Genomic DNA, 13,084 nt, shown 5'->3' on the forward strand with positions numbered 1-13,084 from the left:
ACAAAGACCCTGCAAAGTGTATAAATCAACTGACGAACGGCCAGGAAAAATCTCTCTCTCTCTCGGACAAGATGCAATAACACAACAGAAAACTGGGACCAACCCAGAGAAAGTAAAGCCTCCTCCAGATCCGAAGGAATCCCCCAAGGAACATCATGGCCGAGTCTCTGGGAAGCTGATGCCTGGCCAACACTTCAGCCACCAGCGAAATTAAAATAATCTACACCACACTTTCAGCCTGCCTCCAAACTGCCAGCATATGTGTGTGTGTGTGTGCATGCATAAATTGAAATTCAGAACTGACACTTATAGAAAAGCATAACAGGCAATTTGTTTTCAATATTGATGGTTGCCAGATTTGTGGAGAAGGACCCTCCAAAGGATGTATATAATCAGATTCTGAAATTTTCCCTGACTCCAGCTAGCTCAAGTGAAAACACACACATAACACAGTGCCCTCTAAGAGCTGTTCCTCTGAAGTTTAAACCAATTGGCTGTGTCTACATTGGCATCCCTTTCCGGAAAAGGGATGCTAATGAGACACATCGCAATTGCAAATCCGCGGGGGATTTAAATATCCCCCGCGGCATTTGCATTTACATGGCTGCCGCTTTTTTCCGGCATGGGGATAAGCCGGAGAAAAGCGCCAGTCTAGACTTGATTCTCCGGAAAATAAGCCCTTTTCCGAGGATCTCTTATTCCTACTTTCAAGTAGGAGTCTTATTCAAGTAGGAATAAGAGATCCTCCGGAAAAGGGCTTATTTTCTGGAGAATCACGTCTAGACTGGCGCTTTTCTCTGGCTTATCCCCAAGCCGGAAAAAAGCAGCAGCCATGTAAATGCAAATGCCGCGGGGGATATTTAAATCCCCCGCAGATTTGCAATTGCGATGTGTCTCATTAGCATCCCTTTTCCGGAAAGGGATGCCAATGTAGACACAGCCATAGTGTACAATATTTATTGCCAATCAATGTTCTACTTAATAAACTTGTTAAAACAAACTCTGGCTTACTCCAGGGGAGTTTTGTTATGTTATATTTATATCTATGGCTTCACTCCAAATTTTTCCCCATTATACATCACGTTGCATATTTCTGTGTTCCCTCCTTACCTTCTCTCTTCCTCCACCTGACAATAAACTTCACCCTTCTTTTTCTACTGTCTTTTGTTCCCTAACTTCTTTCACTCCTCCTCCCTCTGTCTTGTACTTTTTATAATTAATCCCCCTCATTCTTCACACGTACCCACTCCACATACACCTACTCACATGCTATCTACTCAAGCATGCACTACTGCCCACACACATATATGTATTGATCCACTTACAGGGCTCACCTCATTCTGCCTTCCTCAACCTCACAGGTAAGAGACTCCCACAATCCTGGACTATCCTGTTCTCTCTTTAGTCCCATTCCACTACAGTCCTGAAAAGCAGTATAAAGCAGCAACCACTGGGCCTGTTCTGTGCCAACAATTGTCCCTCACAACTCACCCGTAGAGGAAGAAGCCAAAAATCCTATCTTTTCTGTACCCTGTCCGAGTCGACTCACCAATCTGTTCCAACATTCCCCTTACTCAAGCAACCAGAGGAGTGGGTTTTTCGAGCTCTGCATATGATATAACCCTTCATCATCAAGGCAATCTTTCCTTCAACTATCAATTCTTTTGGAGATGCTTTAATATTTTTTTTTTACATTTATTCAAACTCCTGCAATCTATGTAAGGAAATTTCATTTCCATAATAGGTAGTTCCACCGCCATTTGCTGTAAGCACAGTAGCATTATTTTTCACATTCTCTGCTCTAAGAAGGCAAGAACGCCACATTATCAAGTGACTGTATTGGCAATAAGCCATCAGGCTTGTGGTTTATTTGGTAGAATGAAGGCAGAGGACACATCAACTACCTGACAAGGTCGATGACTCTCTCCCTTGGAGCAGTGCTGACTGGCTCATCATTAATCATTATGATCTGATCTCCTGGTATAAGTTTTCCTTCAGAGGGGCCGCCTGGAGACAATTGAGAAATAAGCACAGGTTAGTAGACTCTCATAAAACACATGGACAGCTTCCTCTTTTGTGGAGCTATTAGATACGATTCTGCTTGAAGGTCTAAAGCACTTACGCTGATAATACAGCCTCCTCAGAAAGCTGAAGAGGTTGAAGTGCACAGGCCAAGGTAGGGGTGCAAGGGAGTTAGAATGCACTAGCAGAGCTAAGGGGATGCCATGCTCCCTTGCCTGAGTCCTGAAACTCTTACCGTCCCTACCACCCATCTCCATTTCTCTCCCACTCCATAACATCACCCCCAATTCCTACACTTCTGTATCCCCTGATATGCCTCCCCTCCTAGACATTCACATGTCTAACACCCACACACACACACTAATACTTTGATTACATTGCCCCCAAAATAAAATTGCTAGCCATGATTCACAAATGGTAACAGCCCTCCCTGGCCAGAACTTCTTTTGTCTTAGGTGGGGACTTACAATTAAATTATCCTTAGTTATGTTAATTAAAGGGTGAGCTCACAGCAATCAAGAGGTTTGTGATTCACCCCTTTGTTAATATTCTCAGTTTAACAGTACAAGGCAGCAAAAGGAAATTATCTTTTTTGTTGGGATGGGGGAAGAGCTGTAATTGAGGAAATCTCTTGGTCAAATTTGAATCACTAATGCCACCCCACACTCTTATGAGGTACACCATATTTCAAACCATCTGATTAGCCATTTGGATTTTAAGACACTTAAGAGTTTAGCTTTAAAGCATATAAAATGCTGGGAAAGAAACCCCCTAGTCATTCTTCCGTATTGGTGCATGTGCAATATAAAAATCTGGGACCACTTTGACCTACATCAGATCAATAGTTTGATCACTAGTTCTAGGCAAAACAAATAAAAACCTAGAAACTTTTTACAAAATATCTATTTTGTGGGGTTTATTTCTTCAAAATATTTGTCTCAAATGATTTCAGATTTTGGTCATTAATCCTACCTGGTATTCTCTGGAGGCACAAGAGCTTTTAAAATATCTGACTATGCATGTCGCACTTGTACACCATTATAACACATTTCCTCTTTGGACACACACAAAAAACCATTTTACTTCCCATAATAGCCTCAAATGAAGGATTAGGCTTGTGCTAATGTTTTGTCTTTAAACTTTGTAATGATGGTATAAAACAGAAGATGAAATCTTAAAAAGAAAAAAAAATCTTACTGCCTGACACAATTAGTTGAAACTGTCTTCAATTGAGTTTGGAAACTTTTTGTTTAACTTTTGAATCCACTATAAGTGGATTTTCACTATGTAAAAATGCACAGAGGTTCCACTGTATTTGTCCCTGCTCTTACTTTGGTGACTGAATGCAAACATGCTTCCCCAACTGGGCTTTAAATATGAGAGTTACACTAAGGAAAGCTTTTTATTTATTTTTTTGAGGGGGGAACCCTCCAAATGCAATGTGCATTTCTCTGCCCTTGCGTACTCTAATATAACAAAGTTCAGTGTCCATAAAGAAAACAAACAAACAAAATAATCCCCAGCAACAACAAAATTCCTACCAAAATAAAATCCTACACTGCCTACTCAGTTTTCTTGCCCCCGGATGAGTGGATGAGAGAAGAACCTTCCTAATGTATTTTAGTCACATAACTTGAAGATGATCAGATATTATGTGAGGAGAGTGTTATAAGAAACTATACAGATAGAAAAAAAAGAAAAATTCTTTAAATGAAATGAGTCAGTCTGTACAAACAAGCTAAGATTAATAACTATGATATTGGCTTTTTGCTGCTTCCAAATGTATGAGTTTGGAAAGAGTGCAGTGAGAAATAATGTTCCAAAGTACAAGCTCTTACAGAACGGTCTGCAAGGGTCAGCTAGTCTGACTCCCTCTGCCAAGATGCAGGATTTGTTATGTCTAAACCATCCAAGATAGATGGCCATTCAGCCTCCTTTTGAAATCCTCTCATAAAGGAACTTCCATAAGTTCCCGAGGCAGTCTGTTCCATTTGTTCTCACAATTAGGAAGTTTCTTTCAGAGATTTAAATCTGTATGCTGCAGTTTGATCCCACTGCCTCTTGTCCTGGCCTCTGTGGCAAGAAAGAACAACTTTACTCCATCTTTTTATATGGAGATGTTTGATGACTGCTATCATATCTCTCCCTCCGCCCCTCCTCACCACCTTAAATCGCCTCTGCCAAACTAAATAGCCAGTTCCTTCAGCCCTTGCTCATGATTTAACTATCCTGCGCTTGATTTTCATCGTCTCGGATTGGCACCATTTTTGAAATGTACAAGCCCGGAATAACTGCCCGTGTCTACACACGGCAGTGAAACGGGCATTTGAAATAAAGTCCTATTTTGAACTACCTGTTATTCCTCCTGCAATGAGGTTTAACAGGTAGTTTGAAATAGGGCTTTATTTTGAACACCGCCGCATGTAGATACGGGCAGTTATTCCAGGCTTGTAAATTTTTTTTAAAAAAAAGGTGCCCGGCCAGGAAGATGCAAATCAAGTGCGGGATATTTAAATCCCAGGCTTGATCTGCATTTCCGAATGCCTACATTTGCAGCCCTAGTCTGAAATAGGCTGCAAGTAGACATACCCTTTCTGTACACCTGTGACCAAAACTGGATACTGTACTCCAGCTGTAGTCTAACCAGTGCGGCGTGAAGCAGTCCTATCACCTCTCATGATGTGCATGCTGTACGTCTGGTGGCAGGGAGCCTGAGCGGGGATGGGTATGGAGCCTGGTGGCTGGGGCCGGCAGTAGGGTCAGTGGCCAGGAAAGGAGCCTGACAGCAGAGTGGGAGTCTGGCGGCCAGGAGGCTGGTGGTCAGAAGTGGGAGTACAGAGGCCAGCATTAACCTCCCCTAGCATGGTAAACTCCCTTGTTTGGGACTGGTCAAGCCCCAAGGGTGCTGGACCAGAGAGGTCCAATTGTATATCAGCATTTAAGGTGTGTCTACACTGCAATTAGATATCCATGTCTGGCCTGTGCCAGCTGACTCAGATGTGGGGGGGAGAAAGGGAGGGGGAGGAGGTCTGGCTAATGGGGCTCACAATAGCAGAGCTGTATAATTATGCTGTAGTCCAAGCTCTGGGACATTCCCATCTTGCAGGGTCCCAGAGCCCAACCTCCAGCCTGAACCTGAGCATCTACACTGCAATTAAAAAGCTTGAGCCCCTGAGCCCATGATTCACTTGGCTGCTGGAACACATGAATAGTACTTGCACGTGCCATGGAATTTGGTCCCAGTCACTGTAAATGCATGTTCAAATTTATTAAATTAAATTAAAAAAAGCAATTTTAAATCAATCAAACCTTTTAGCAGACAATATTAAAAACCAACGCAGTCCTACTGAAAATCTCTCCACATCCATCTTTCTGGCAGCAGTACAACAGGAAGTTAATAAGTCTCAAAGCACTACTTTTGGGGCCAGGCAAGGGGAAAAATCATACCTGGTGTTACTGAGCGTACAACAACAGGCTTTTCACTGCCAGCCACAAAACCAAATCCCAGCACAGGATCCCTCCTCATTTCCACTTTCCGAGGAGCTGGAGGGGTAATTGGGCAGCTCTCTATTCGAGGGTCTTCAAATGTGGCTGATGGTGTCATGTGACTGTGGGGGGAAATGAATGGGGAAAAAAAAGGATAATTAAATTGTGTTTTTGTTGTTCCTACACATGTCAAGCATTTTGACTATAGGACAGGATGAATGTTTGAGATAGTCTTTCTGAAAAAAACAAACAGTCTCATCTTCCTTAATGTTTTAAAATATTTGTATTAGGTTTTCTTACACAACGAAAATAATATCTCAGATTACAGAGCTCATTTGCTAACCAATACTTATATCTGCACACAATTCCCACATCTGACAGTATAAATCGAATTGACTCTAAATAGGAGTAAAATCAAGATTTCAGCTTTTTTATTTTGAATTTTTCATCCTCCATTTGTCAGGGAGAAAAGGGAAATAAATCAACCTTATAGTTAATTAAAAACATTACAATTACGTTCCAGAAAATTAAGTGTACAAATCTCTACTGTAACATGTGTGAGAGGAGAGAGCATGCCCAATCAACCAGCAGCTGCCAGTATAAAACATTTGCAGCATAGTTCACATATACTTGAGCAATCTTATGCAACCTGGAAACAAATGTGAAACTCAGTTGTATATTTAGAACATGGAATCATTTGCTTTTGGATCAACAGAGCAAGAAGATTAATACAGGGGAGAAAGAAAAGAAAAGAAAAAAGAAAAGCTGGTGATATTTCTGTCTTATTACAATACTAGGTAAAATCAATCCTAAAAAGAGACGTTTCAGTTTATTCTGGGAGAACTGCACACAAATTCTGCATAATAAATGCTTAAAATCAAGTAATTAAAACAAATCAAAGTCATGTACCTAAAACAGACGTCTTTATGTTTGGTAGGAGCACATCATGCTGCTCAGCACCTTTTTTGAGCAGAGAAACTTAAGGAATAAGAAAGTCATCCGTATTGTCACTCTGAAAGTCAGTATCCTTAGGAATATATGTTCTATAATAATAGCAAATACCACCTATATCATAAAAATCATAAGAAATGAGAATTGGGTGGAGTTTTATTCAGGTTCAAAGGTCTCTCACATCTTCCCATCTTCAAGAAATGAGGTTGTTACATTCCCCATAGAACACCTCAGAAGATGTATGTGTAATTGTTAATCATATACTCTGTAGAGAAGCTGTGTGACCTAATCATCCTTCATGTTTAAGGCCTCTAAATTGGTTTTCCCACCCCGCACCTAACACACTTACACATTTCCACGAGCACAAATGTTCTTTGTTCCCAGAGTTAGGTTTTATTATTAACTTAGAAAGCAACAACAAAACAAGCATCCCGGTAAACTTTCTCCTGAGCTTATGTTTTTCTAGAGTTTCTCCCTGCAGAAGCTCTCTATCTATGCTCACAGGCTTCCTTGATCAAGCCCCTTTACACTAATGGTTGAAGCTAATAGTACTTAATCTGAGACAGAGTGGGTCAGCTGAAATAGCCTTGCATTATGGTGAGTCATCAAAAACCCCAAACAAAACAAACCCAGCATGCTGTCCTGCCCAGCCTACTCTATGGCTACGTCTACACAGCAGCATTATTTCAGAGTGCAAGCCATTATTTCAAAATAATGTCAAGCTGGAGGACTTCTTACACCGACTCCTGTAACCCTCATTTCACCCTTATTGCTGTGTAGACAATAAAAGCCCTTTTTAAAGGATACTGACATTTCAGAAAATTGCCCATTTTGAACTTCACTTGGGTAGTGATCATGAGGTTTCATATGTTTTCTTTATCTCTCAGCTGAAATCCCTGTTTGATTTCTCCTTGAACTATGCTGAAGTTCTATGCCTCATAATTTTCTCCTGGTGACTATAGCCTTCATTTTGGTAACAGGCTTCTCATCATTTGAGGCAGCCATCAATAAAGTGAAGTATTTACAAAATGGTGAATAAGTGAGTGATTTGAAAGCCAGTATCAGAGCCTTGGAAAAATACTAGTTTCCAGGACTGTTGTTCTTTTCTAACTTTGTGTATTTAGGTTCCAAGGTACTCTAGCACTTAGTCTGGATTCAATAAGGAGAAAATGGTGTCAGCTGTAGCATCCCAGATAACAAATTCTTACAACAGGAACAGCAACTGTTCAAAGGAGCAGCTGTACTGTTTGATGCCTGGTTTCATCCTTTACATCATCTTATCTTAAGAACCCTCAGTGGCAGCACAAAATCTATCATCCAGAGCCACAGACAGAATATCAGCATGGAGCAGTCAGTCATGATTTTGAGTCACATGGCCTGTTTTAGTGATTTTTTAAGGCTATCCACCTACAAAATATCATCCAATAAGTCACCACAATTCATACTTCCACCAATGACTGTACAGAAAACTCCTGTACCATTCAGTGTACAGGATGTGTACTCTGTCACCAGGGCCCGCTGACAGGGGGCAAAAGTGGCAAGTGCCCTGGGGCTCAGCAATTGCAAATGGCCCAGCACAGACTCAGGGCACAGCCCAGGTGGTGCACTCTGGGCAGCTCTGAGGGCTGGCTGACCCAGCCCTGACCCTTCTGCCCCACCCCTTCGAGGAAACACAGCCACCCTCTCCCACATTGACTAGGGGTCCGGCAATTCTATTGGCCCCATTCTCCTTCTGTTAAACATGGCCCTGGCTTTTTCATAGAATCATAGAATACTAGGACTAGAAGGGACCTTGAGAGGTCATCGAGTCCAGTCCCCTGTCCTCTTGGTAGGACCAAGTACTGTCTAGACCATCCCTGATAGACATTTATCTAACCTACTCTTAAATATCTCCAGAGATGGGGATTCCACAATCTCCCTGGACAATTGATTCCAGTGTTTGACTACCCTGACAGTTAGGAACTTTTTTCTAATGTCCAACCTAAACCTCTCTTGCTGCAGTTTAAGCCCATTGCTTCTTGTTCTATCCTCAGAGGCCAACATGAACAAGTTTTCTCCCTCCTCCTTATGACACCCTTTCAGATGCCTGAAAACTGCTATCATGTCCCCCTTCAATCTTCTCTTTTCTAAACTAAACAAACCTAATTCCTTCAGCCTTCCCTCATAGGTCATGTTCTCTAGACCTTTAATCATTCTTGTTGCTCTTCTCTGGACCCTCTCCAATTTCTCCACATCTTTCTTGAAATGCGGTGACCAGAACTGGACACCATACTCCAACTGAGGCCTAACCAGCGCAGAGTAGAGCGGAAGAATGACTTCTCGTGCCTTGCTCACAACACACCTGTTAATACATCCCAGAATCATGTTTGCTTTTTTTGCAACAGCATCACACTGCTGACTCATATTCAACTTGTGGTTCACTATACCCCCTAGATACCTTTCTGCCAAACTCCTTCCTTCCTTTTTATGAAGGAAGAGGTCAGTCCACCTATGATTTGTCAGCTATTTCCTAACTGGGCCTTAAGAGAGGGCACTGTAGTGCACAGGAAGTCAGGAAAGTGCACCTGAGAGCTGCCAGGGAATCAGGAGATTGTGGGAGGTCTCTGTAGGAGATTTCTGGAAAAGGCTGAAGGCAGAGGAGCAGCAGAGAGGCTTGTGCACTGACATCTCCATACAGTAAAGTTAGAGCCAGGGGAATGAAGAGCTCTTACTCTTGGACTACAGACTTAATTTTCTGAAGTTACATCTTCACATAGCTGGAGTTGCATAACTTGAGTAGATTTACTGTGGTGTCTACTCCTGATGGGAAACACCTTCCCGTTGACTGACCTTACTCTTCTCATTCAGGGTGGAGTACTGGGGTCGACTGCAGAGTGATCTGTGGTCGATTTGACGGGCGTTTACTAGACCTGCTACACTGGCCCCTGGTGCATCAATTGCCAGAGCCTGATTGGGCTGTAGGGTAGAGGTAGCCTGAGAATTTGCAAGTAAATCTACTAGTTTAGGAATTAATTAACATGGGTCGTTTAATATATTTAATACCGTTTCAGAGCTCTTTTATGCCAAATGGTCTAAATAACAGGATAACACTTCCCATTTCCTGAGATTACAACACACTTTGTTTATTTTCTTCCATTATTCTTTCTATGGAAAGCTCCTTCTTCAGCAGGGCTGAAACAAAGTTTTTTTACAAAGAGTTTCATGAACAAATATCTTTTTTTCTGAATTATTCGAATCTTCCATTGTTTACCATGGGACTGGAATCCCAAACAGCCCTTTGGTGCCCTTCTCAGAATGGCAGCATATCTCCTCCTGTTTTCCAGAGGAGAGATAATGTTCCTCTCAGCCTCCTGCCTCTTTCCGGACCTCAGTGCCATTAGAAATAACAGGAGATTACACTCATTTTTAAAAAGGGCAATTCTTTGGAATTTCTCTGAAGAAGATTTTTATGTAGGAGTCTTGCAGATATACCTGCAGCGAGGAAAAATATCAGCAAAAATGAATTCTTTCATCTGATCCACTCATCAGAAAGGAGAATGGTGGTGTGCCTTGAGAGGATAAATGAACCCAATTAGGAAGCAGTAAAGGATAGATATAGGCGATCAGGAGGCCACTAATTAGAAGCAGGAGGAGCTCGTATAAAGCCCAGCGGTTGTGAGTGGTCAAAGGAGGGCAGTAGGGAAGAAGATGACCGTCACTTTCTGAGAGGGGTGGAGAGTGGGCTGGCAAACCCAAAGAGAGGAGAGTCAATTATGTGGGAAGAAGCCCAGGGAAACAGCAGCAAGGGATACCAGTACATGCCTTAGTTACAAGCCATAGAGTCCCTGGGCTTGGCAGGCATGGGTTCTCCAGCCAGCCACTGGGTAGTGGCTTAGGGTGTTGAAGACATCGGCTGGTCCAGAAGGACTGTGATTTCTCTGGAAGGAGAGGGCCTCAGTGACCTACTGGAGTGCCATGCAGTGGGCCCTCTGTTCTGAGAGTATGAGAGGGCTGCTGCTTCAAGAGCATGAGAGGCTGCAGACTGAGAAGAAGATAAGTACATATCCTGCTGAGGAGGGGACAGTATCTAGTAGGGCTATTCCTCCTGTGTGGCCAGAAGGATGTGCCATGAATGGTGAGGAAACCCCGAGAGGGGTGTGTGTGTGTGTGTGCGTGCATGCACACAGACAAGAATGCAGGTGCATACTGGTGTGTGTGCATGTGCACGTGCACGTGCACGTGCACAAGGGAATATAGGGAAGTGTGACAGAGAGGGGGAAACCTGAGGTAGGAGTACTCCCGCTGCTTGAATTGGCCTAATGATACAAAGGAAGTGCAAACTCAGTTTAACTGGCCAGCATGGTCTAGTTGATTTGCACTGCTTCAAAGTGGCATAAAATAGCCAGAGTATACTAGCAGTCCTGCTATAAATATTTAATTTTTAAAAATAATATCTGCAACTCATTAGACATCTCACATGATAATATTCTCTTTGAGGTCCACAAATGAAATTTTTAATTAAAAACAAACCAACTACTCCCCCCCCCTTCCCCTGATTCCCAAACAAAAACTAGTTAAAATGGATTTCAGATTAGGAATACATATCAGGAATTTTGGGTAAAATACATTAGAGGGATATTGTAATTTTCATGCATGGAAATACATAATTAAGATACCCCAACAACATTACCTATATTCTATGATGATACCCAGAGAGAAAACAATTGTAATACATTCTGTGACTAGAATTACTGACATTTCATAATCATAATGATATGCTTATTGCATGGTTATAGTCACTACAGCCCATAGCTAAAGTTGTTTGTAAACCTTTTCACACTTTAACAGGTTTGTAATTCTTTTAAGTTTTACCTGAACACTAAATTTCATGGGTTTATAATGTATTTTATGCTAAATTACTGATCTGTACTCTCAATTTCTACTCATCAATATAGTTTTGGCCTTGACATTTGGCAGATGCAGTCCTTTTCTATCACTGAAAGGAGAGAGAGTGAGTCTGCAGAAGTGTCAGATCTCTCAGAATATTGAGCGACTGGCAATTAGATTGGAACAGAGGTAAGATTTTCTAGCAGAACGACTTCCTGTCCTAGTCTTAAAGAATATCCACAGTGCTCAACAGTGACTATAGAAACCTCATTTTTATGAATTAAAAGATCAAGGCTGTATTTTATTGATTAAGGCTATAATTTTTCTCATTGACATTCAGAAAGAGTTGGGTACCTTTCACTCTTTGGAAAACGTTAGACTGAGGATGAAGCAAAGTCAGTATTTTGAGAGTGTGTTGCAATTGTTAAAAAACTGAGTGGCCTGTAAGAAACAGAGGTGGATTGATCAAAATCTTATGTTTTTTCAAACAAAATATAGATAATTTACAGAGACTTTGATAAATTATATTTTTTCTTTTAATTTTCTTAAACTTTTTGTGAATATACCACATCTGAAAGTTGCCAGATTGACAGCCATAAAATGTAAAGTTTATTCACAGTTAAAGTATGTCTATGCTACAATGAGAGGTGCAATCGCAGCAGGTAAAGCACAGCTGAGCTAGTTTTGATCTACATAAGTTGCAATCACACCTCCAGATTGCAGTGTACATGTAATCCTAGATAAACACCAGTGTCCTTCAAATGTACTGACTGTGAGATTTGTTCTGTACTTTCTGATATATTCTGTATCCCAGTATTACTGTGTCCCATTGATTATCCTCATTCCAAGTTTCTGTGATGCCTAGTGTGTAATAATCTCATTTAATATGAAGCACTCTAGTTCACCCATCTTATTATTTAGACTTCTAGCATTTATATATAAGCACTTTAAAAACATGTAACTTTTAGCTGACTGCCATTACATGATGTAATTTAACAGACTCTTTCACCTGACTGTTTCTCATCAAAGCCTCTCCATATTTTATCATCTTCCATCCTCTTCTCCTTACTAGGACATAGAGAACTTCCATTAATATACTCTCCCCTTAGGGATGTCCTCCACACCTGTCAGTTTCTCCCCAGCCCTTAGTGTTATGGCCTGTTTAATTTAAGAGCCAGTAATCTGGTTCTATTTCGGTTTAGATAGAGATCATATTTACCGTATAGGCTCCCCCTTTCCCAAAAATGTCCCCAGTTCCTAATAAAGCTGGAATAAGAGAGATCTTATATAAGACCATCAAACTCATTTCACAGACACTACCTAAAATTCAATTTGGTAACAACTTGTGGCCATTTTGAGCCTAGTGTATATCCCTTTCCCAGTCTCTGGTACCTTCACATATGTGCTTTTTCTCCAAGTTAATATAAATTCTCAGAGACTCCATAAACATTGTTCAGAATGAGAACAATTAAATCTACTAAGCAATATACACCAAACATGCTAATTTTTCTCATTGCAACTGGAACAATGGCAAAGATATTAAAATATTTAGATAAACTGTTCAGTAAAGTGACCACTACCGAAAGAGAATCTGGTGGCTGCATGCACTCTTCTACTGTCCAATAAAGTTTTGGGATGTTAAATTTAGATTAACTGGTTAATTGAATAGTCGATTATTCGATTATTCAATAAGGACACCTCCACCTTTAAAGAACTGCAACAGCCCCAGGGCTGTTGCTACACATCAGAGGTGAATGTG

At 41.2% G+C, this 13,084-nt stretch overlaps 1 protein-coding gene across 4 annotated transcripts in view; it reads right to left on the reverse strand.

The window, feature by feature from the left end:
- Positions 1-13,084, reverse strand: part of FRMPD4 (FERM and PDZ domain containing 4) — a 438,211-nt gene that overhangs the window by 88,194 nt on the left and 336,933 nt on the right. For 3 of the 4 annotated variants that reach the window (XM_075914867.1, XM_025184488.2, XM_025184490.2), the window contains exons 3-4: positions 5,470-5,630; positions 1,905-2,007 (exon numbers count right to left, since the gene is read on the reverse strand). In XM_075914867.1, the coding sequence (XP_075770982.1) occupies positions 1,905-2,007; positions 5,470-5,630 (264 nt within the window). Of the gene's footprint in view, positions 1-1,904; positions 2,008-5,469; positions 5,631-6,417; positions 6,642-13,084 lie in introns of those variants that run through there. The other variant, XM_075914868.1, reaches the window with a different exon arrangement.

The sequence above is a fragment of the Pelodiscus sinensis genome, chromosome 1 (assembly GCF_049634645.1).
Source record: "Pelodiscus sinensis isolate JC-2024 chromosome 1, ASM4963464v1, whole genome shotgun sequence".
Taxonomy (NCBI): domain Eukaryota; kingdom Metazoa; phylum Chordata; order Testudines; family Trionychidae; genus Pelodiscus; species Pelodiscus sinensis.